Consider the following 24,762-nt stretch of genomic DNA (forward strand, 5'->3'; position numbering starts at 1 on the left):
CGAGTCGGACTCGGAGACCGCTGGCGTTTTGTTTTAAGAAGCAGGTGTCTCTTTGAGTCTTTGCATTATTTTGTGTGTGTGTGTGTGTGTGTGTGTGTGTGTGTGTGTGTGTGTGTGTGTGTGTGTGTGTGTGTGTGTGTGTGTGTGTGTGTGCGTGTGCGTGTGCGTGTGTGTGTGTGTGAGAGAGAGAGAGAGAGAGAGAGAGAGAGTGTGAAAGAGAGAGATACGTTGTCTTGTTCTCTCTTCATTTGAATGTGTGGTTTACAAGCATGTGAGAGGAGGGGGAGTGGGAGAGATGAGCAGGGAGGGAGGAGGTGGTCACTATGGTGTGGGTTGTCATTCTATGAGTATGAAGAGCCATTCAGAGAGACACTGAGGCCACAAGGACGACAGCACACAAGAGGAGTGTGAAGTATTCAGGGTAAGTCCCTTTAACCACCACTTACAGTAAGCACATGAAACACACATGAAGTGCCAGACTGCCAGTATTCTGGGACGAACATTCACAGATCTACCAGCTCTCATAACGTGTAATTATTGCAACGCATTGTGAGCTTGTAGATCAGCAAGTGAGGGACTCCGGTCAATGGCGTGTTTAGGGTTTAATTGGTTGAACCCTATATAGTTGAGTACTCCAGGGGTCTATAGGCACCCTGCTTTTTCTACTCTACACTAAATATCTTCTGTTTAGTTGTGAGCTTGAACTGGATCTGCTATTTTTGCTGAGTGTTCGCCCCAGAATAGGGACGCTATAGGGTTCAAAGGGACAACACTGATATTCCACTACTGCACCACTTTTATTTCACTTTCATAGTCACGTATTTGCCGATGCATAATAACAGATCCACTGGTCACTCATGTTAACTTACCAGCAATGCTCTCAAATATGCATATATAGAAGCAAGTTCTAGGATAAGGTTCTAACCTTTCCAACCATGCAGGAACTAATTGGTAATTGCTCATTTTAGAGAAATTGGAAATGAAGTGGAATATTGTCTCTGTCAGACAAAGCAGCCTCAGAATTGCTTTGGGGGAAATGTAGGTATTCAGCATGATAATGCGTGCCATGTGTACCATTAGATGACTGTGACAAAAGTGTATGAGGCCACAAGCAGGTTTTTTGCCATGACCATGTTGCATGGCTAGGTGGCAGGTGATCATGTGAGTAGGCCTACTGGTCTTTGAAATGTTAACTCACTTATTGGGTTTCCTGTGTAGCTTCATAATTCTATATTATACACTTGAGTGTATAATGTACAATCTGGCAGTGATATGGAAGATTAGTGACTAATATAGCTTAATTTCCATAGCACTGTACGTACAAGTTATTTGGTTTTATTGTCCATGTGTTAATTGTTAATTGCTTTATTACTATATGCAGTTTATATTGCCATATAGTGTATAGGCCTAAAAGAAAAGGCTCAGTCTAATAGTTGGGTTGGGATGTGAGGGGCCATCAGTTGGCATATAAGGACTATCATCACTTTAGAGTTATAATGTGTGGGCAAGCTATATTATTTAAACGCAAGGCAAAATGCTTTGCAATAATTGTCCTGTCATGTTCATGACATGCCTTATTAAAGCTTTGTTCTGTTGCAGTATCACATCCTGTGGATTCATTCTGATTTGGTGGCATCATCCTCATCCTTGGATTTTCACTACTCAGCTGTTCCAGTGTCAGTGATCAGTTCAGGTGGGGACACTGTTTGTCGGGTGGCGGGCGTGGCAGAAAGCTGCCCACTGTCACTTCACACTATGGTTGTTGTTGGGCCACAGAAGGAGCACGTGGCCCTAAGTGACTCTCTGGGAAGAGGCAACGGATGGAACCAGGTGACATCCCATCAACAACAACAACTTCCCCCAGGGAGATCACCAACCGCTTATCAACTGTGTCCATATACTGAGACAGACCTCCTACTCCCCAATGGAGACAGCAAGGGGTCAAAGTTCAGTAGAGGTATATCTGGGAAGAGTGCAGAAGTCTTCGGTGTCCAGGACCAGGACAGTTCCAGGGACATGCCAACGGAGACAGTCTGCTCTATGGTGTTGCAGATTCTAGTACCCTTCCTGCTGGCTGGGCTGGGCACAGTCTCTGCAGGGATGCTGCTTGATGTGGTACAGGTAAGACTTAAAGAGACATGGGACAACAATAACACACTAGGATACCACATGGTAAAATACTACTGAGTGTTACATGAACTCTTTTGTACACCCTCAGAGTTACGCTTAGTAAAGTTAACACTTTTGCTTTATACTATGCAGCGGTTTTCAACAGGTGGTCCGTGGACCACTGGTGATCCGTGAAGGTATTGCATGTGGTCACAGTGGATGTTAATGGGTTACCAAAGCACTAAACTTAGCCCATATCCCCACCCAACACAACAGTGGTATCCAGGTTGAGTCTAAGTCAGGTTGGTGGTCCCTCATTCACAATCAGTTGAAAACCCCTGACTTATATCAAACCGGGAAAAAACACATCTGGAGCTTAATCCCTGCCTACACTAACATCTCTTTTCTACATCTCTGTTCTACTTTTCTCTGTTCCTGACATACATGTTGACATTGACTGTGACCTTAACCTTTTCATCATCTCTTCGAGCAGCTTGAGCCTACAGGTCATTACAACCACATTTCATGAAGATGCCATCCATTTATTGACCTTGGTTAACTTACTATTCTGTAACGTGTGTTGTGTGTATTTGTGGAAGTATTGGGAGGCGTTCCAGGAGGTGACAGAAATCTTCATTCTGGTGCCTGCTGTACTGGGACTGAAGGGGAACCTGGAGATGACCCTGGCCTCTAGGCTCTCAACTGCTGTGAGTAGAGACGCACGCACGCACGCACGCACGCACGCACGCACGCACGCACGCACGCACGCACGCACGCACGCACGCACGCACGCAAGCACGCACGCACACACACACGTGTAACACACACACACACACACACACACACACACACACACACACACACACACACACACACACAAACCTTTTACTCCACTACAATGATTTCAAAACTTTAGTTTCTAGTTACTTTGCAGATTTAGATTATTAACCACTTCAACCCTATTAACTTTGGCTATTTTCAAAAGATTTTGTTATACATTTTATACACTTGGAAACTTGTGAAATGGGACATTTCATGCATAATGAGTACTTTTACTTTTGATACTTTAAGTATATTTTGATGAAAATACTTTGTAGTTTTACTCAAGTAAATTTGGAATACTACATTATAGTATTGATACTTTTACTTTAGTAAAACGTTTGAGTACTTCTACACCACTGCGCACACACTACGCACGCATCTTTCTGTCATATGTGTTTCTGATGACACATAAAGGCCTCACATACCGGTATACCTTAATAAGATAAACACAAGATGAAAGGCAAAACAGGACTACAACATGTCGATCTTTTATGGTAGGTTTAAACAGGGTAAGAGTTCTTGGTATTATGTTTTCTCCCTTACATCATGAGTTCTCTGTCCTGGTGTGAAAATCCACACCAGTTTGTCAAGATAACAGCAGCGGTTCCACTTGCAGTATAGGCCTAATGACCTACTTGGCAAATTAATAAACAACTCAAACAATTTTATTTAAATGTATAATATTACATCTATTCTATATTTTAAACTCCATTGTTTTCAGGGTTACAGTAAAGGTTCATAGTTAACAAGCAATTTCCTTATTTAAAAAAATGTGCTTCTCCTGAACATTTGTTAAATAAATTAATCCATCATTTACTTTTGCTATTGCAATAATATTAATTAGGAAGACGCACATATCTAGCCTGGCATGAGCAAATTATTTTGCCTTGGCAAATTTATCTGGTTTTCCAGGCTACACCTGTATAGGACTTACAGTACGTCCTTGTCTGAAGATGTTATGCGCAAGCTAGCACTGCAGATCTATGATGTAGGATCGCATATTTGGGCAAGGTTTCAGCCCAAACGGATAAAAAGTGCGGGCATGTACTTGACTAGAGGTTCTGTCAGTCATTGTGCCTTTCATGCCCATATATGGAGATCCCTGTCATCAGTATATGCCCATATATGGGCATGCCCATTGTTTGGCATATCGGTTGGATTAGTCAAGTGTGACCGGACAACTGGATATCCATTATACTTAGAGTATAGTATATATGGACATTTCGGTCAGATCTGAGGTTCTGGAGTCTGGACAACCACCGAACGACTCGGTGGCGGGCACCGCATTCCCTCAAGTCCTTGCCGATGCACAGGCAGAGTTTGACTTTAATTGGTCCCATATATCCGCATTACCGTTATATGGACATCTGCATTATGCCTCTATATGGTGTATCAGGGTTTTTCTGGTCTGCATAGTGACGGGTCGCGGTGGTCTGCCTATATGGGCGTATCATTAGAAACCACAATCACCGGCTAACCACACTTTTGTATTGTAGTTTATTGATTGCACACAATCAACTGAACAAACGCTGATTACAACATCAAAAGAATACAATTTCTAAATGGCCATGACTTGTTCAACAGCTGGTGTTCATGCTTTTTCTTATAATAGCATCAAATGGACTGCTAAGAATGAGCCTCTGTTATCTTATGAGTGGCATGCCATTTATTTACCCATTAAACACATTTTAAGATGTATGTATACATGGAAGATGGGAATGATATTTCAAAGATGAATGATCATGTCATTATGTGATGTTGTCAGGTGAATTCAGGAAGACTGGAGTCTGCAAAAGAAAAATGGAGTTTGATTACCGGGAACCTGGCTCTGAAGCAGGTAGTTTGATTTCATATTGTGACGTGAGTTGTGATAGTCACAACACATCGCATATAGGCTACTGTACCACCATCACTTTGGAATCCATTGTGAGCTTGTAGATCGGCTATTTTCTGAATTACATTTTTGGGTGTAAAGGGAAAATAGGAGGACCTATAGAGACACCTGGTGGACTCCTGTCTATACTAAGTATATAGGGTTTTTCTTTTAACCCATTAAGACTTGGCTGAGGCTGATTCTACAAATGTATTCTAAGACAGTTTTCTGAAAAAAGTACGTTAGTATATCAGTAGTGCTCCCCAGGACCCCCACAATGATATGTATTTGGTTGTGGACCCCCATCTCAAAATATTTTGTTCCAGGGACCCCCAGAAGTAATATATATGATTTGCAAAGAAAATCAAGATAAAAAGCCAAGCCAATCAAATTATCACATTCGGTGCTACATACACACAAAGCTGTAGCAAATCTACGAGCTCATAGTAGCACTCACGAGGTGGCGCAATATCAAGGTTCAAGGTTGTACTTTATTGTTACATCTTGTGTACAGGTACATAAGAGTAAAACGAATTTTTGTTTGGCTTGTAATGAGCTTGTAACTGCTATTTTTGAGCTCCTATATAATAGTGTAGATTTCCGTCTTACACAAACATTAAATTCCCATTGACAATGAATGGAGAATTTCCGTCATATGTAGACGAGCAAATCGGCTATTTTTGTCCTACACAAAGACATTTTTAACAAACAAACCGAGAGAGATAAACAGAGTTGCTATAGCTGAAATCTAAAATAACACAGATGCTTTCCCTGTTAAGTGGTTAAATGAGCTTTTAGTATTTCACTGTGTACAACTACACACAGCTCTCCCTGAACATGTTTCAATAGTTCATCTCTTACTCTCCCAGGTGCAGGCCACAGTGCTGGGACTATTGGCTGCTGTGATGGCAATAGTCTTAGGCTTGGCAATGAAGGGAGAGATGCCTCTCAATCATGCAGCTCTTCTGTGTTCTGCCAGCATTGCTACGGCCTTCATGGCTTCATTGATACAAGGCAAGCCAAGAACACAAACTGTTACCACCCTAATCACTAACCTTTATTTCAACTCAGTACAATTGAGGGGCAGGCCCTTAATACATTAATTTAATCTGGTTAATCTGGTTCCTTTTTGGTGACAGACTCAGAACACAGAATATTTTGAAGACTACAATATTTTTGTTTGACTGTCGGCGTGATTACATACAAAAAGTCAATGCAAAGACGAGAATTGCGCAAACGGGAGCGGCGCGACCTAGCGTGGTACAAACGGGACGAACCGAGGCGAATATATATATATATTCAGGTCTGAATGCAGCTTTTGACCACTCACTTTATTGGACTCATTTACAGAAAGTAACAGCAGAAATTATCAATTTTCTTTAATGCCACTCATAAATGCCAACAAAATTGTTCACATTCCCAGTCCTCACAAGTTTCTCTGGGAGGCCATTCTCACCAGTTTGTGAGGTTGTTAACTCATTGCAGATATGTCAAGGCAGATAATAATGATTCACTCAGTCACATTAAATACTAAACATAATGTTAATCTAAACATGCTGGGTTTATGAACTGTATCTTGAACTGCTCCATGCCAGCACTTGTGATCTAGGAACTTCGAATCAATTATGCATGTTATGAACTTTTACAGGGAGACATGAACATTGCTTTTCTAAATGACAAATGTAACGCCAACTATAAGCACTAGGCATGCTTACTTACACTCCTAGTAAGAAGAAGAAGAAAGATTATGTGTACCGATTTGCGCAATGTTTCAACAACATTTGTAGGAGTAATTGCGACTGCAGGTCACATTTACTATGAAAGCGTGCATTTATCGTCAGTCAGTCTGTCCGTCCGTCACCCTACGCCTCAATATATAGTCATGCCTCGTGACATCACGTGACATCATCATGGGTGGAGATCCCTGATGTCATCAATATTAAGCCCATACTGTATATGGGAAATTAAGGAATGCCCATATATGGCGATCCCTGATGTCATCAATATTAGCCAGCAACTCTACATCTGACCTCAAACCCTTAGATCTCCATATATGGAGCTGACCTGTTCTGACATTTCATATGTTGATCCTTCCCCATCCGTCCTTTTCAATCTCCCTTCAGTCTCACTTTTGACTGATACCTGTCCATTTAAACTCTAGACGGGCCTGCCCCAAAGTTATTAGTCCAGCCGCGCTCGACAGCCGGCGAAAACTAGAGTTCTCAACAGGCCCTCATCAAACCCTGTACACTCAAGACAATGCTCCCGCTGCCACCCTTGGATCTCCATATATGGAGCTGACCTGTTCTAACATTCCATATGTTAAATGGTAAATGGTGCATTTATCCAAGGCGCTTTACATAGATTGTGCATTACATTCACACATTCACACACACATTCATACACCGATGGTGGCGGAAACCATGCAAGGCACTAACCAGCACATCAGGAGCAATTAGGGGTTCAGAGGTCACTCAAGGACACTTCAACACTAACTCTGGGGGAGCCTGGGTTCGAACTGGCAACCTTGCGGTTACCATCCAGCCACTCTACCCCTGAGCCACCACCCCCGTATGTTGATCTGACCTCATAAACCCTGTACACTCAAGACACGCTCCATATATGGCCAGTACAGAATTCATTCCATATGTTGATCTGACCCCCCATGCATGCCAAAGCGCTAGCGCTCGCCCAGCAGTCTGCCGTCACTCAAATCTTTTTCATTGGCCTCTATAGTGCGCATACAAGGTGTTACACGGTGCAGTTATAGGTAAAAACACGAATCGGCCTGTTATAGTGCCAATGTCAGGTGGCATTTCTTCCTCTGCCTCCTAGTAAGAATGTGTGTGCAAAACTTCACGGAAATTGCACACTGTGTTCATGATTTAAGGATTTTCTTCCTGTTTAGTTTGAAACAGAGCACTCCTCCAATCCAATCTTAGCCAATTAAGATGGAATATGTGGCATATTTCAGAAACACACACATGCACGCACACACACACACACACACACACACACACACACACACACACACACACACACACACACACACACACACACACACACACACACACACTCACATACATCCTTCTTGGATTTCACAGCCCTCCCAACGGACACACACACACACACACACACTCACATACATCCTTCTTGGATTTCACAGCCCTCCCAACGGACACACACACACACACACACACACACACACACACACACACACACACTCACATCCGTCTCAGAGTTGGATTCCACAGCGCTCCCAACTGACACACACACACACACACACACACACACAGGCAGTACAGCACACAGGTTCATAGGGTCACATGCACGCACACGCACGGCACCCATACACTCTTAAGGTGGCCTTACACTAGCCGATAATCGGGCACTTTTGACGCTCGGGGGGTGCTAGTTTTTTATTCCTAGGGTGGCTCAGGTTTAGGAGCGCTCGTTTTACCGCTCCGCCACATCTTTTACTACCGCGGATTTTTTAATAGTTTTTGGATTAAGGTTGGTGAGGGGTACGTTAATAGTTTTTGGATTAAGGTTGGTGAGGGATGCGTTGCTCCCCTGCTTGCGGTTATGTTTAGGTTAGAGTTAGAGATAGGGTTAGTACTAGTCATAGAGTACTAGTAGGCATAAACACTTGTGTGCGGTCCAAAACACAGACCCAGCGCTTCCTACTCCACTGACAACCAATCACAGCGCTCCAAATTCCCTCCCATCATAGGAATAAAAAACTCGCTCGGGGGGTGCCCGACCGCTCAAAGCGCGATCGGGATCGGCCCGATCCACATCAAGAATGTTTGATATTTGCTCTGCCCCGCTCCGATTATCCTGTAGTGTGTGGTGCTATCAGATTTCAGATTGAAAAAAATCGGCTAGTGTAAGGCCACCTTAAGTGAAACCAGATGAAGGAGCACTCAACACACCTCGCACAGCACACACACATAGTACACACACGCACATACCCACATCTATACCTACATAGACATATAAACATTAGGGACACACGCAACCCATAGGATGATCTCATTGGGGGCCCCGAAATTCCACACGCACGACACATGAACTATCACGTACGACACATGCACGACCACGCACGAAAAGCTACGATCCCAAATGTCTATATATGGAGATATTGATGAAATATACTTATGTTAAAGCTTGAACCTTTGTGTTGGACTACATTGAGTATTCCAGTTCAGTCCAGCTGTACATTTCCTGTCTCACCACCGGACACGACAGACCTGTTTGTTTTAATGACTATAGAGAGGATGTGTACCGATTCACGTGATGTTTGGAATATTGTCAAAAAATGTGTTTTGCAAAAATCGTTAGTCAGTAAGTCTGACAGAAGGTTCTCAACCTTCTCATGCATAGTTCTGATGAATAATGAATATTACAAATGAATGCAAAGTTATAATATTGACATGAAAATATTTCCACCATAATTAGTCTGGACTGATTCTATTTCAATGTCTAGGTTTTAATGTTCACTCTGCTTTTACACCTCTCTAGGTGTCATCATGGTTGGGGTGATCATTGGTACCAAGAGGATAGGGTTGAACCCTGACAACGTTGCCACACCCATGGCTGCCAGCTTCGGAGACCTCATCACACTGGCCTTCCTGGCCTGCCTAAGCCAGTGGTTCTATGAATGCCTAGGTAAAGATAGATAATTTATGTCCAATTGACCAGACAGTGTTATCCAGACATATAGAGTTGAGAGACAACATTTTGTTGGTTTGTTGACCCCCGTTTTCATGGTCTCATGACTCATGTTTTCACCTTTCCTTCAAAACACAAAAATATATTATATATATCTTTAAATCATTTTTTTAAATGTTTGTTTAATCTATTATTATTATTATTATTATTATTATTATTATTATTATTATTATTATTATTATTATTATTATTATTATTATTATTATTATTATTATTACAAACTCACAGTGCAAGATCAGCTATATTTTTTTTAAATAGGGCTTAACCAGTTTATTCATAATGTATTTTTGTGAGTTTGGATCTCAAGCTGGACCAGTTTTGGAACCCCTGGAATAGACCAAAGCTACCTGTTTCAAATGCATTTTCCTAGAGTGACTTGGTCACACGCTTCCCCGTTTTTCCTACCCAGTTTTGCACCAGTGAGGGGTGGGGGGGGAAAGGTGACGGCCCTAGTTACAGTTAGATGAGTCGTGAAAACTCCTGCATTTGATCATCCATTTATTCCGTTACATTAGACCATAGACCATTTTTATGATTTTATCCAGAATTAAAACATTTTCTGATGAGTTATAATGTTTTAGTTATTTCAAATATGCTACTGGCTGTATTCTTCTTTGAAAAATATAAAAAGATACTCTTATGGAAAGGCTATATTATTTTACTTATATTTATTATTGACCAATTTAGTAGGCTCTAATTTAGTATAGCCTATGTAAGGTTTAACCTCGTCAGATAATCCCCACATAGTGTACATTTACGAGCCTATACGAGAAGTTTCAACACCAAAGTGGTCACACAACAAAGCATGAATTAGTTACTGTAGCCTTACGATGTAGGAAAGGGAGCTGTCCTCAGGTTCGGCTAGTTCGGCTGAAGGAAGGAATTTGCATAGCTTGCGCCCTTTTGGCTAGTCCCATTCTACACTGTCGCAGACACATATCCCATAGACTGGAGGGACGGTGGGACTGAGGTTATAAATTCACAATAACATAGTTATAGTGATTCATTTGAAACAATATTCATGAATACAGTTCCTTGGCCTACTGGTAGGATGCACATGACATTTTATCAGTCTGGTAGTTTGCGAGATTAGCCGCAGACACTCCCAGACAAAACCCAGAAGTGAAAACACACTCTCCGGGACCAGACTTAGGCCAGGCGGAGTTACCGGTAATCAGTAAGAGAGAAGAGGTGGGAAGTATTTTGGAGTTTTCAAGAGTGAAGACCAGTGGTCATGGTGTAGTTCTCATTTTGGACCAACAGATGACACCCATGTGCAGTGCCACTGTCCTACAGTGCAACAGCGCCTTACTATACTGCAGGGGTCGCGACCCACGGGTATTTAATAAATAAATATATATATATATATATATATATATATATATATATATATAGGCATATATATATAGGCATATATATATATATAGGCATATATATATATATATATATATATATATATATATAGGCATATATATATATATATATATTTATCTTTTTTGCAACTGAATGGCTGGATAGAAATGAAGAGTTTACAAAGTACACATAGTACATGCATAAACTTTCCTTAATGATTAAATCTGGTTTCAGTATTCATTTATGATATATTTTCTCTATTATTAAGGTTCTTTTTGCAGTCCGTTTGTATTGGGGGTGGGGAGTGGGGGCAGGGCGGGGGTCGCGATACATGGCCAAAGCATTTCCGGGGGTCCCCAGCCAAAAACGTTGAGAACCCCTGCCTTATGAAGTCCTAATCTTCATTGAACTCATGTATCTTTTTTTCACTGTTATTTCCTACACAGAACAATATTCCAGTGTTTTATACCTGGTGTGTGCGTTCCTATTGTGCCTGACCCCTCTATGGGTCGCCATCTCCTTCAGACACCCAGCTAGTCGGATTCTACTGTACACAGGCTGGGAACCAATCATTACAGCAATGGTCATCAGCAGGTAGGCCTATGCCAGACGACTTCACATATCACTGTTTTTGTAGTGTAGGCCTATACCATATGTCATATTCCCACATACTGCTTCTTGGTCCAGTATTGGTTGGTAAATCATTGTCAGATTTGTATTACTTTCAACACAAAGTAACAAACACTTTTATAAATTGGGAAATATTATTATAGTTACAAATTAATTCCATTCAAGCTTATTTTGGAACATTCATTATTTATATTTTTCAAGATATATACCTGCAACATGCTAAATATATCGTGGCATTCTCTAATCCTCCTCCATTTAATAGTATGCGTAGTCCTCTTCAACATCACGTGAAAGTGTTTTGTAAAAGTACTGCAAAAGCAATACCTTTTGAGTAGGGGCGCTCTGCGGAACACACATCTCCTCTTGGCTGGGTTGCCTAGTAGTGTGGTGGAGTCATTATAGTTGAAGGAATTAAATCTTTTCCATTGAAGAGTAAAAAACCCAGAGACAAGAAGAACAATATTGTAGAGTATGGAACCCAATTATAGAAGTTGTTTCACAAAAAGAATACGACTCAGACACAGCGTGGTTCAATAATGTTAATGATTTATTCAATTAGGATAATAGAAATGATACAAGGTTACAACTGACAAGCCTTGCCGAGCCATGAGGCCCATGGGGCATGAGCCTATCTCCTGTTTCTGTAGTGTGAGGCAGCTTGATGTACAGTACAAGTACACCCCCTGGACATGATATACAAGTACACCCCCTGGACATGATATACAAGTACACCCCTGGACATGATATACAAGTACACCCCCTGGACATGATATGCAAGACAAGTACACCCCCTGGACATGATATACAAGACAAGTACACCCCCTGGACATGATATACAAGACAAGTACACCCCCTGGACATGATATACAAGTACACCCCCTGGACATGATATACAAGTACGCCTCCTGGACATGATATACAAGTACACCCCCTGGACATGATATACAAGTACACCTCCTGGACATGAACGGTTAGATAGAAATCAAAAATAAATATGTACAGTAAATTCTATGCAGCCACCTGTAAGTGCTCTTTGAGAGCGGTTTTGGAGGAGAGTAGGAATTCACATTCCTTTGCGACTGTTTGTAGGGTGTTCCATATTTTTGTGGCATAGGAGGAGAACGCATTTAACCCCTTGTTTGAGCCAAATCTGGGTTGAACGTGATCAGTGGATTAGTTAGTAAGTAAGTAAGTAAGTAAGTAAGTAAGTAAGTAAGTAAGTAAGTAAGTAAATTGTATTTATAGAGCACATTTCACAGACATCATAGTCACAACGTGCTTCACAACAATAAAAGCAAAACATGTCAATAGTGGTCAAGGTCGGGATGGTGTCATCTCGGACGGGCCATATCTTTTATCAGTGTGTCTGATTGACTAGTGGGTCTCATTGACCAGTGAAATGAGTTCTTGAGATGTCTGGTTTCAGCTTGTTGTTTAGAGAGGCGCCTGTAAGTTCAAAACACGATTCTGGCCCAACACCGTCCGCTATCTTTCTGTGTCAAAGTTTGCATAATGACGTCTCTTCAATATCTTGAGGATACGTCGATTAGTTTGTTACATTCTTACTAAAATTCCCCTTCAACAGAGATATACCTTCTGTGCCAAACTGACATAATATTTAGTTACACACTGCCTCAAAATAAGAAAAGTGATAAGATTTGGGTTTATTGAAAATGTTACACAATAAGCCAATGTAGTGGCAGAAATGCATAACCTAGGCCCACTTCATTACCTCACCTTGTTCCCCTGCACCAGCCATGGACTGTCACTCCAACCCCTGCTGTTCCCCCTCTCTACACACACTCACCCTATCCCTCCAGACACGGCAGCCCCTCCTATCTGAAATGCCCTCTCCATATCCACACTCCCTCCCCTCATGTGTTACGGCCTGTTGTCCCCGTGTTCTCCCCATTCGCCTCCTTCTCTCCTTCCGTACTCAGTCCCCCACCTTTCCTCAACTCACTTATCGAAAAACATCAGGCTACCATGCTAGTTAGTTAGTTAGTATACATCTCTGTACCCCTCCAAGTTGATAATTATTATCGATTAAAGCAATTAAATCACGTCATTTTCATGCTTTGTATTTTCTTCCCGTCTCTAATCATGTCTTTGATTATCAATTAAGACAGACCTATCAATAGTTTAGAGTTTAGACTATATTTACTATACCGTGATGTCATCACCTGTCTTTCCCTGACAAACTCTTTAGAGCAGCTGATTCAACAGCATTACATTTGCTACAATCTGGGAACCCATCGGCAAAAGAAAAACAAAGGAAAAAGCAGCGCTCTCTGCTGTTTGTTTCCTTGCCTCCTGGGGCGCCGGCCAATAGAATGTGGATAACAGGATGTTGGTCTGCCCTCAGCTCTCCTCTTCCAGTGGGGTGCTTTGCTTATGTTTTCATTCCACTAATCCCCAATGTACACACGTTCTGAATGTCCCTGCCGACAGATTCAGTAGTTCAGCTCAGAAACTGTTCTTGAGAGATTATATTTGCTATTACTTTACATAGCTTGCCTTGTAGTAATATAAGCAGTTGTTGAAATGTCCATTCATCAGTGCAGTTTTCGACAGTGCAGTAAGACATCTTATCTTGTGTCACTGCTAACAGTGCAGATTCACAGCGTGCCACAGCTCACTAAGGTCAGGTGGTTACGTTACCACATGAACCCATGCATCCCATATTCTGGGGGGGAAAATGAGCCAAAAATAGCTGAAAGCTCACAACACATTGCAAAACACAACATGTTGTGATCTTGTGAACTTGAGACACACACACACACACACACACACACACACACACACACACACACACACACACACACACACACACACACACACACACACACACACACACACACACACACACACACACACACACACACACACACACACACACACACACACACACACACACACACACACACACACACACACACACACACATTTAAAAAAGAAAATAGGCTAATGTTACCTAGTTTCCCTTTGGTCTGCACCTCAATAGCCCAATCTGGTCACCTGTCAGATCAAGGGGCAGGGGTGGTTGCTCACCTCTGCTGTAGGAGGTGCTATTGTAGCAGAGAAGACTCTTCCCCGCCAGCTTCCTAAACTGAGACACAGCCAATGATGTTTCCTGATGTAACGGATAGACTTTCTCTGGAGGGGAAAAGCTCACATGGTCGTAATTAATCGTAACACATTTACTTTGAACTTTTGCCTGGTTCTTTTGGGGTGATGTAGCATATAAGAATAATACATCACAAAAGGATGCCCTAGAGAGACAGCCTGAGGGGTTAGATCAATACAAAAGACTAATGGGCAATGGAGTTCAAATCTGAGTCGGTTGGAATGTTATCTTAAGCAACAGAATCTCAGGTTTATTAATAGCCTGCTGTGCATACAGTATAGAAGCCTTTCAGTAGTACATTTGAATTGAGTTGACAAAGAGAGGACACTGGAGTGAGAAAAAGAGAGAACTCATTCAATAGTGAGAAGAACAGAGGACACATGTGAGGGTCTGTACTGTGATATCCTTAAGTGAGATAGATAAATATTGTTTTGGTGTATGCGTGGTGAATGAGTGTGCTTGAAAGCTTGTATACTTCACAGGCAAAAATAAATATAAAATAATGAATGAATTACCTGAATAAAAGTATTGGCATCAAAATATAGTAACAGTACCAGAGTGAAAGTGCTCTAACCTCACTTTTTTGAAAATATGAGATCTACAAGCTCACAGCTAATTGTATTGTGAGATTCGCGGCACATCAGGAGTTCGTAGATCATCTAAATCTGCAAAGTAACTAGTAACTTTTGAAATAATTAGGGCTAGAGCACTGCACACTGCAGTGCACAGTAGTGCAAAGAACTATTGAAATCGCAATGATTATTATTATTTTATCCACAATTAATCGCATTTTTGAGGCACTGAACGTACTGTAAAAGTTGCAAAACTTTGTACACACATCACAAGTGGTGAAAAGTTGTGTATTTTAATTGTCGCAAAAAGGGGCATGGCCTAATGGCTCAATAGCGCCCCCTACAAAGGTTTGTGCTTGAAGCCCCACAATACAGTTTCACCGTCCTACATATTATGCAAATTGGTACACACAAAAGCAAAGCAAAGCAAAGTTCTTTGTTTACCCAGGATGAATGGACTAAGCTCGAGATGCTTGTTTACAGCCAGACCCTGCTCATAGAACATTTCATGGTAGGGGTTCAATGCCTTGCTCAAGGGCACTTCAGCGGTGGTAATTTTAACGTGCCGGTCCGGGGATTCGAACTGGCGACCTTCCGATAACAAGACCGCTCCGCAAACCGTTAGGCCACCGCTGCCCCTACACCCGTTTCATGTTCTGACTAACAAAAACGTCTCTTGGCGCCATTTTGAATTTATTGTGGAATTTTTGCACAATTTATGCCATTTTCATGGGTCACACTTTAACAAACTCCTCCTAGCAGGATGGTCAGCTACAAATCAAACTTGCTCAGTGTTGTGTATGTGGCCTATGAACACAACTAATACAGAAATAAAACACTGGAGAAGGGAGCTCAGGTTTATAGTACTTTACTGGTCAAAGCCAGAACTGACAAACATCAATCAAGGGTATACAATGCAGCTGCGCAGGACCTAAGAGCACCTAGCACAAGGCAGAGTGGTCTGCCACATAAAGTAGTCCCTGGATAAGCAATACACTACACTCCTCCCCTCTTAATTTACTAGTACCACAACACAAAAGGTGTACTCCTAACAGTCACAGTGCAACACCAAAAACAACACAATATGCACACATAACATAACAGTCAAATGATATAATGTTTTTATTTATTTTTTTCCTTTTTTTTTTACACAATAGTTTTCACTTATAAGTCAAGCTTATGTGGAGGTCGTCTCTGCCTCTGTGGGAAACGTCTGCCCTGAGACGTTTGTTTGGGGGAATTAGGTTTTTGATTGGGAGAATGGGTTGTGAGGTTGGGGGAATGTGTTTCTACAGGTTCAGGCGGTTCATTAGCACAGGCAACCACGTCCGCTGTAGGCGAGGCTGTTGGGCACACAACCAGGGCTTCCACTGTCATTGTAGGTGAGCATGGGTCAGGTGTTGAGTTTCCCACCTGAGCATCCAGGATTTGGTCTACATGACGTCTCCACACATCCTGTCCCACTTCTACCCTATACATCAGTGGTCCCTTTATGGCAGAGATTGTGCCCGGCTGCCAGTGCTGCCACTTGTCGGTCCGGTAATCACGCACAAGGACCGATTGTCCCACACTGAAGCTTCGTGCTGGCCTGGCATTCACACCTTTGAACTGTCTGTTTTCTACATCCCGCCGCACATCCGGTTTGAGAAAATCCATACGAGATCTCAGGCGCCTGCAACATCATTGCCGGAGTGTGGTTAGTGGTGGCATGCACAGCATTGCGATAGGCAAGAAGGAAGTTGTGTTGTAGTGGCCGTTTGTCGTGGTCCATTGCCTTCATGGCTTTCTTGAACATCTGCACAAATCTTTCTGCCAAGCCATTGGTGGATGGATGGTAAGGAGCAGATGTAAAGTGATGATTCCATTGCTCTTCACAAAACTTTGGAATTCCTCAGAGACAAATTGTCTTCCATTATCTGTACAGATTTCTTCCGGAATCCTGTTCCTGGCAAACATGGTTCTCAGAACTGCAATGGTCTTGTCTGATGTAGTTGTTTTCATTTTGATTACCTCTGGCCATTTGGAATGTGCATCAATGCGTCAAACTTCAATGCCAAATGCACAGTGAAAATACCAGATCTACAATGTTTACACTTTTCTTTTTGTATTTAACTGATTGTCGTACAGACTTGTGGGTGGTGTCATTGTGTGATTCTATTCTACGTCCCAGCATAGACATGGTAACGCCCCGCCTGCGTCTGATTGGCCTACCGACACTGCCGGCCTTTACCAGACTCTCCTCCGAGGTGGATAGCTATGGTGGATAGTCTGATGCGAGGTTACTCCGTGCCTCTTCTATTTTTGTAGAAGAGGCAAACTAATATTGTTTATGCCGTTTGCTTTGATGGAATAATTGAATGAACACATACGCCGTAATATGATTTAATGTGGGTGTGTTCTAAATACAGTGTAATTGTAATTGTGTAATGTATTTGTATGTGTAAACTAGAAACATTATTGTACTGTAAAAAGGTATCTTTTCCCTTGATATTTATCTTTTTTAGTATAATAGTATTAGTTTTCTATAATTAGATTAATACACGATAATCAACACTAACACTTTATTTAGAACACACCCAAATCAAATCAAATACCTCATATACATACATAGTACAATCAATTATTCATTCAAAGCAAATGGCATAAACAACATTACGCTAGTTTGCCTCATCTACAAAAATAAAAGATACCGTAGTTACAATTTAAGGCTGCATTCTGCTGTCAATCTCTTTTATTATACCTTACTTATATTTGTTCCCTCCACGCCCACGGTCCACGGAGTAACCTCGCGTCTCGGAGGACAGTCTGGTGAGACCATGGGGGCAAGACGGGCAGTGTCGGTAGGCCAATCAGAGGCAGGCGGGGTGTTACCATGTCTATGCTCGGACGTAGAATAGAATCACACGGTGTCATTGGATTTGGTTCAGAGTCCTTGTCCTTCATTGGTGTAACTTAGCAATGCCCCTCTTCTGATTAGTCAATATTGATGTTTCCTTTTTTGTTGCAATTTACTGTTCAACGGTTTGTCATACAGGCTTATGGGTGGTGTCATTGGACTTTTTGTGAGTCGCGTCACTTGATTCGATAGAAATTCCTTGTCCATGATTGGAGTCAATTAGCACCGTCCCCTCTTCTGATTGGTCAATATGTCATAGTTTCTATAACTTGCCAGAACATTTGAACAGTTTGTCGTAGCCACTTGTGAGTCGCCTCATTGGACTTGGTTTAAAGTCCTTGTCCGTTATTGGAGTTACATAGCCATGCCCCCTATTCTGATTGGTCAGTTTGTTTGTTTGTGACATGAGTCACCTCACTGGACTCTTGCCCTTGTCCTTCATTAGCTCTGCTCCCAATTCTGATTGGTCGATATTTCTCCCTGGCTTGCTTATTGGAGCAAGATAAGCAGTGATCGAGTCAGTTAATGCCTAACTATTGTTAATGCACAGATTTGAAGGTGCAGCACAATATTTGCAATACAGTCAATTATTTGATGATATCCGTATTTATTATGGTTTTAGCCACTTTGACCCACTTTGACCCAATTTAAGTTTAGTTTGAACATACCATTTTTCCCCCATTTTCTCCCTCCCCCCATCCCTCCCCCCGAGATGATGACCTTTTGAACTTTCTGAAATGGAACTTATCTCCCTTTTGGCTTTGAGCTCACATTCCCTTATCTGTTAGGTCCCATAAAGGTTCAGTTTTATGGAGGAGCATTCTACTCTCCTCTACTCTACTGACCACCCACGCCCACACATCAACCGCACGCACGCACGCACGCACGTCGCACGCACGCACGCACACACACACACACACACACACACACACACACACACACACACACACACACACACACACACACACACACCTCTCAGGTGTGACGGTACCCTAAGTGCTCTTTTGTGTCTTCTTGAGAGTTGAAACGTTTTGTAATCCATAGAATATCCACAGAGCTCAGCTCACAAAACTTCTGGGGATTTATAATCTAACTATGGCTTCATGTGCAATTTTCTCTGCATATTCAGGGATGAACTGGCCCTAAAATGCATTCACTTGTCTGAGGTAGTATTAGGTCTCAATTAAGGTCTGCATATTGTCAGTTGTCTGAATGATTTACTACTGTATGTTCTGTATGTTCTTGGAATCCAAAGCAGCAGTTAAACTGTCACATATGAGACATATGATCCACACCCACCCATGTGGTAGAGCCGTTCTTAAGGCGAGGGAAATACAGCATCAGTGTTTGCTAAAGTACTTCCTCTCCCTTACTTTGTGCCCTATCTTTCCTTACAGACTACATGTGTAGATTAGAAGTTTTCAATGCACACCTCTGTGTGTGTGTGTGCGTGCGTGTGTGCACCTATGTGTGTGCGTGCGTGCGTGCGTGCGTGCGCGAGCATGCGTGCGTGCATGTGGAAATACAGCATCTGTGTTTGCTAAAGTATTTCCTCTCCCTTGCTTTCTGCACTATCTTTCATTCCAGACTACGGTATATGGGCTATGTGTAGATTAGAAGTTGTGAAGATGCACAGCTGTGTGTGTGTACCAGCTCAGTGGCCTTGTGGTTAGAGTGTCCGCCCTGAGACTGGGAGGTCGGGGTTCAATCCCCGGCCGGGTCATACCAAAGACTCTAAAAATGGGACCCAATGCATCCCTGCTTGACACTCAGCATCAAGGGTTGGATTGGGGGTAAGTCCCTGCGACATACTAGTGTCATGTCCAGGGGGTGTACTTGTACATCAAGTTGCCTCACGCTACAGAAACAGGAGATAGGCTCCTGCCCTATGGGCCCCATGGCTCGGCAAGGCTACTTACTTACAGGTGTGTGTGTGTGTGTGTGTGTGTGTGTGTGTGTGTATAGCATAGCGTCTTGTATAGCATAGTGCAGCTTTAAGTATAACATTAAAACATTGGAAAATCCTGAGAACCTGTGCCTAATTCTACGAATGCCTTCTTAATCAGTCAATCACACTTATTGACTGATTGAATTATTGAATTATGAATATAATATGAATTATTTTAAGAGCATAGCATATTTATGGAAAGAAATAAAAGTTTATATGAGCTACAAGTTGTCGAAGCAGTGAAAACTGGTTGTGTTCACTTGCGACCCAGTTCTCTCCCAGTGGAATGGCACAGTAGCTGGGGAGAAGTTTCCTACAGTCATAGCCCTATTATTGTTAATGTTAACTAAACAATATCTCTCTCTTACACACGCGCGCACACACACACACACACGCACAAGCACACGCACACGCACACACACCAGCTGCACTGAAGCACCGGACTCCGTTCTGGTGATATTGATTATTTATTAATTAAGTAATAAAAGTATGCCTACTAGTTGTCCAAGTTTCACATCATCTGCTAATTGAAAGCAAACATTAAATTTGCGGATGCTGTAAACGGTGAGGGAGGGGTGGAGCACCGTGGAGGAGCGGACTCCTACTGCCCCGAGATGGAATCAGAGTGGGCAGCCGGGGGACGAGGGTCAGTGACAGACCGACAGGGTCTCCCTTCCCTGGGAGACTCATAGAGTATATATATAATAGAGACTGAACTGGCGCGAAGCTCCGCCCCCCCAGCTATTCATGTCAGTGGAAGTTGCTCAGTGGCGTTTTGAAGCACCCGGAAGACTGCCGGAAGTCCCTCCCAGGACCTCAACTTTGAGGTCCTGAGTGACGTAGGGCAACCGAGCGCTCAACGTTAAAGCCCAGCTGCACGGGGTTTCCCGGTCATGAATCCACGGGTCCGCCTGTAGTCCCTCCTTCTACCACTAGGACCCAGAGCTTCAACGTTGGAAAGTCTGCCTGCCCCCTTGGGGAGACTTGGGGCTGAAGGCCCGGACACGACACGGAAACACAAGCTGTTTTAATTGCTTCCACAACGTGCTGGCTATATACAATTGTATTTCTTCCCATAAATATGGTATGCTGCTCTTGCCAAATCAACATTAACATTACATACACAGCTGCTATTTAAAAAATATATAATTTAATTCGATCTCGGTGCGGTCAGCTGTGCTCGGAGGGTTTCGGTCGTGGGGGAGAGGACAGCGGGGAGGAGCAGAGGCTGTCTTCCCCCGAGATGAGCACATGAGCGGGGGTATACGAGGGAGGATCCCGACAGTTCGTTCGGTTATTTAGAAGTATGTTTACCAAGATTATATTATTTATTTCTCCATAAATAGGTTATGAAGTGACTAAATATAGACTTATTTCTCCCCTACAGCCGCTATTTTACATTTTAGACTTTAAAATGCGCGCCTGTTCAAACTGTCTATTTTCTCTCGTCTCAAGATCGCTCCAGCCTCGACTTGAGTGACAGGTGGCTTGGGCACGCCCACTTTCTGAAAGAAAAGCAGCTTCGAAATAGCCTCGGTCCCTAGCCTCGGTCCCAGGCTCACTTAACTGCGAAAAAGAAGAGCCTGGTCACAACCTAAGGCAGAGAAGCTATCGAAAGGCGGGACTTCCGCCGTGTAACCCCCCCCGGAAGTTAACGTTTTTTGACCAATCGCAGCGTTGTGTTCCCGAAAATGTATTCCCGCTGAAATGATCATTGGGTGGGGACTAGTAAACACAGCCGCACCGCGTGACGTAGTTATCTTACACGCAACACTTCCGCCACTTCCGTTGATAGTCTTTTCAGCGTAGGTCTTGGCCAGGGTGCTCGGTCCCAGGCTTACTTTTCTGCGAAAAGAAGAGCCTGGTCACAACGTAAGGCAGAGAAGCTATCGGGCGGATGTATCCTCCGGAACATCAGTCAGATGTATTTCCCCCGGATACGATATTTCCCTAGCCTCGGTCCCAGGCTCACTTAACTGCGAAAAAGAAGAGCCTGGTCACAACCTAAAGCAGAGAAGCTATCGAAATGCGGGACTTCCGCCGTGTAACCCCCCCCCCCCCCCCCCCCCCCCCGGAAGTTAACGTTTTTTGACCAATCGCAGCGTTGTGTTCCCGAAAATGTATTCCCGCTGAAATGATCATTGGGTGGGGACTAGTAAACACAGCCGCACCGCGTGACATAGTTATTTTACACGCAACACTTCCGCCACTTCCGCTGATAGTCTTTTCAGCGTAGGTCTTGCCCAGGGTGATATTTCCCCGACCAATCACAACACTTGTTTCATTCGCGGAGAATGTAAACTGATTTGTAAAGCATCAACGTCATTTCCTTGGGCAATACTTCCGCTAAAATCCCGCAACTTCCGCTGATAGTCTTTTCAGCGTAGGTCTTGCCCAGGGTGGCTTCGAAATCATTTTAGCTTGCTTTATTTTTTCAGCTTCTGGCGGTGTGAACGCTGCTTATAAGACTTTCACAAAGACAAAACAAAATGCTGTAGAAAAAATAAATAAAAAAATTAAAAGGACCAGACAAGACCAAAAAATAAGGGAAACAACCTAATAATGGGACGAAAGAATTGACAGAAACAAAAAATAAATAAACTAGAAAAAGTGCCCTTCTGGGCACAGGTCTCCACCAGGAGGATAGGGGTGTGTGTGATGTTTGGCAACATTTTTAGGAGTAATGTAAATTTTCCATGGCCTCTAGTGAGTGCACATACATAAGTTGTATACAGATTGATGCAGTTATAGGTAAAAACAGGAATTGCCCTGTTATAGCGCCACCGTGAGGCTGATTTGGAAAATAAATAGTGGCATGTCGTCCTCAGCCTAGTGGACATGTGCATGTATAATTTCACGGAAATTGCACACTGTGTTTGTGATTTGTGGCATTTTGTTCCAATTGGACCAATCATGTGAGCTTTGGAAGCCAATCTTAGCCAATCAGGATGGAAGATGGGAAATGGTGCAGATCCGTGTTGATCACATGACTATGGAGATAGTGTATACCGAATTGTGTGATGTATGGATAAAATGTGTACGAGTAATCTACAGAAATGTGTTTTGCCTAAATCGGCCTCATGGTGGCGCTAATACAGGCCGTTGAGGGATATTTGGGGCAGAGGTTCGCCGTTGGCATCCAGGGACGGACGGACGGAAGGACGGACGCACACACGCACGCACGCACACACACACGGACGGAGTGCAAAACATACTCTCTCCCCATGCCTTCGGCCTGGGGAGAGAAAATAAAATACTACCGGGAAAAGTTATACGATTACTAGTCAAGCCGCCATCTGACATTTCACCGTTCATCATTCTACAAATGACTGCAATCAGTCCTTTATCCACAAAGCGTGTGATGGGGGATGTGGGAGATTTCCACCTAAGCAATATCAAACGTCTAGGGCAGGGGTTCTCAACCCGTGGGTAACTTTGGGGGGTCCCCAAATTATTAAAAAAAGATTTTCTTTGCAACTAAATGGCTGGAAAAGAGAAATGAAGAGTTTACATAGTACACATAGTACATGCATAACCTTTCCTTAATGATTATATCTGGTTTCAGTATTTATTCATGATGTATTTTCACTATTATTATGGTTATTGTAGCGGGCAATTTGTATTGGGGGTGGGGAGGGGGGGCGGGGGTCACGAGACACGGTCAAAGCATTTCTGGGGGTCCCTGGATCAAAACGTTGAGAACCCCTGGTCTAGGGTAGGGTAACGAACGCTATAAAGGCTACCTCCAGGCACGGCAGGCAGTCAACCCCCCACCACCCTTGTACCGAGGCCCTCTCTCTTTCACTCACTCGCTGCCTTGCTCTCTCCCACGCTGTTAAGTTACACCTATTTTCTGTTAATAATAACCTGGGTAAATTTTGCGGCATTGGGATGTAAAAGGGAGACACTTTATTGTGAAGGGACATCAGGATGAGGAGAGGTGTTGTTGCTACATGCTACGTAATTGTCGAGAGTGATGGCTGCACACGATATTGAACGGTAAAAACTATTTGTATCAAATATCAATACGAGTTAAAATATGCCATTGGTTGCGTATATGGGGGACTCATAATTGGTTTTGCAACGAGCCTCCAGATCCCTAAGGCCGCCCGCCCGCCCCTGTGTGCACCTACAGGTACGTGTGCGCCAGAGTAATCTAGTAAGAGAGTGGTGACACGCTTTGAACTCACCGCAAAGCGGGTGCCTATGAGCTATTGTTCCAAACATTGGAACTATCCCATTGAGATAGAATGAGCACTTCCGCATTCCATTGTTACAATGGGTGTCAACGCTACTGTCTGTAGTTTTAGACACACAAATACACAAAGTAGACTTCAAATAATCAGACAAATTATTTTCTGCTGCAATAGCGAAACTAAATTAAACGTTAGCTTTGGACAAATGTATTCTTCTTTGATAGAGGAGGAGGCATTCTTGTTGTGTTCAAACAACACCACATAAGTAGTACGTACTGGAGCCATAAGAGCCACAAAAGCAACACAGCAGGTGTAAATGAGAACGTTCAGGTAACCGGTTAAACCTGTTCTTATGCAAAAAGTCATTTGATTTGGGTACTTGACACGTCGGGATCTAGTGGGGCACGCTCACAGCGAGTAAACCTATTATAATAATAAGTACCCACTGGATTTGGGTAGGCTACTTGGTGCGTCAGCTGCGTCTTCTCTTCAATCTAAGGGG

General features: G+C 42.9%; 1 protein-coding gene across 1 annotated transcript in view; it reads left to right on the forward strand.

Moving 5' to 3' along the window:
* The first annotated feature begins 318 nt into the window (after positions 1-318).
* Positions 319-24,762, forward strand: part of slc41a2a (solute carrier family 41 member 2a) — a 34,647-nt gene continuing 10,203 nt past the window's right edge. The window contains exons 1-7 of the mRNA XM_079502119.1: positions 319-421; positions 1,600-2,121; positions 2,709-2,816; positions 4,697-4,768; positions 5,674-5,818; positions 9,329-9,475; positions 11,338-11,485. Coding sequence (XP_079358245.1) covers positions 1,756-2,121; positions 2,709-2,816; positions 4,697-4,768; positions 5,674-5,818; positions 9,329-9,475; positions 11,338-11,485 — 986 coding nt within the window. The 5' untranslated portion in view covers positions 319-421; positions 1,600-1,755. The remainder of the gene's footprint in view (positions 422-1,599; positions 2,122-2,708; positions 2,817-4,696; positions 4,769-5,673; positions 5,819-9,328; positions 9,476-11,337; positions 11,486-24,762) is intronic.

The sequence above is a fragment of the Electrona antarctica genome, assembly GCF_951216825.1.
Source record: "Electrona antarctica genome assembly, chromosome: 5".
Lineage (NCBI taxonomy): Eukaryota > Metazoa > Chordata > Actinopteri > Myctophiformes > Myctophidae > Electrona > Electrona antarctica.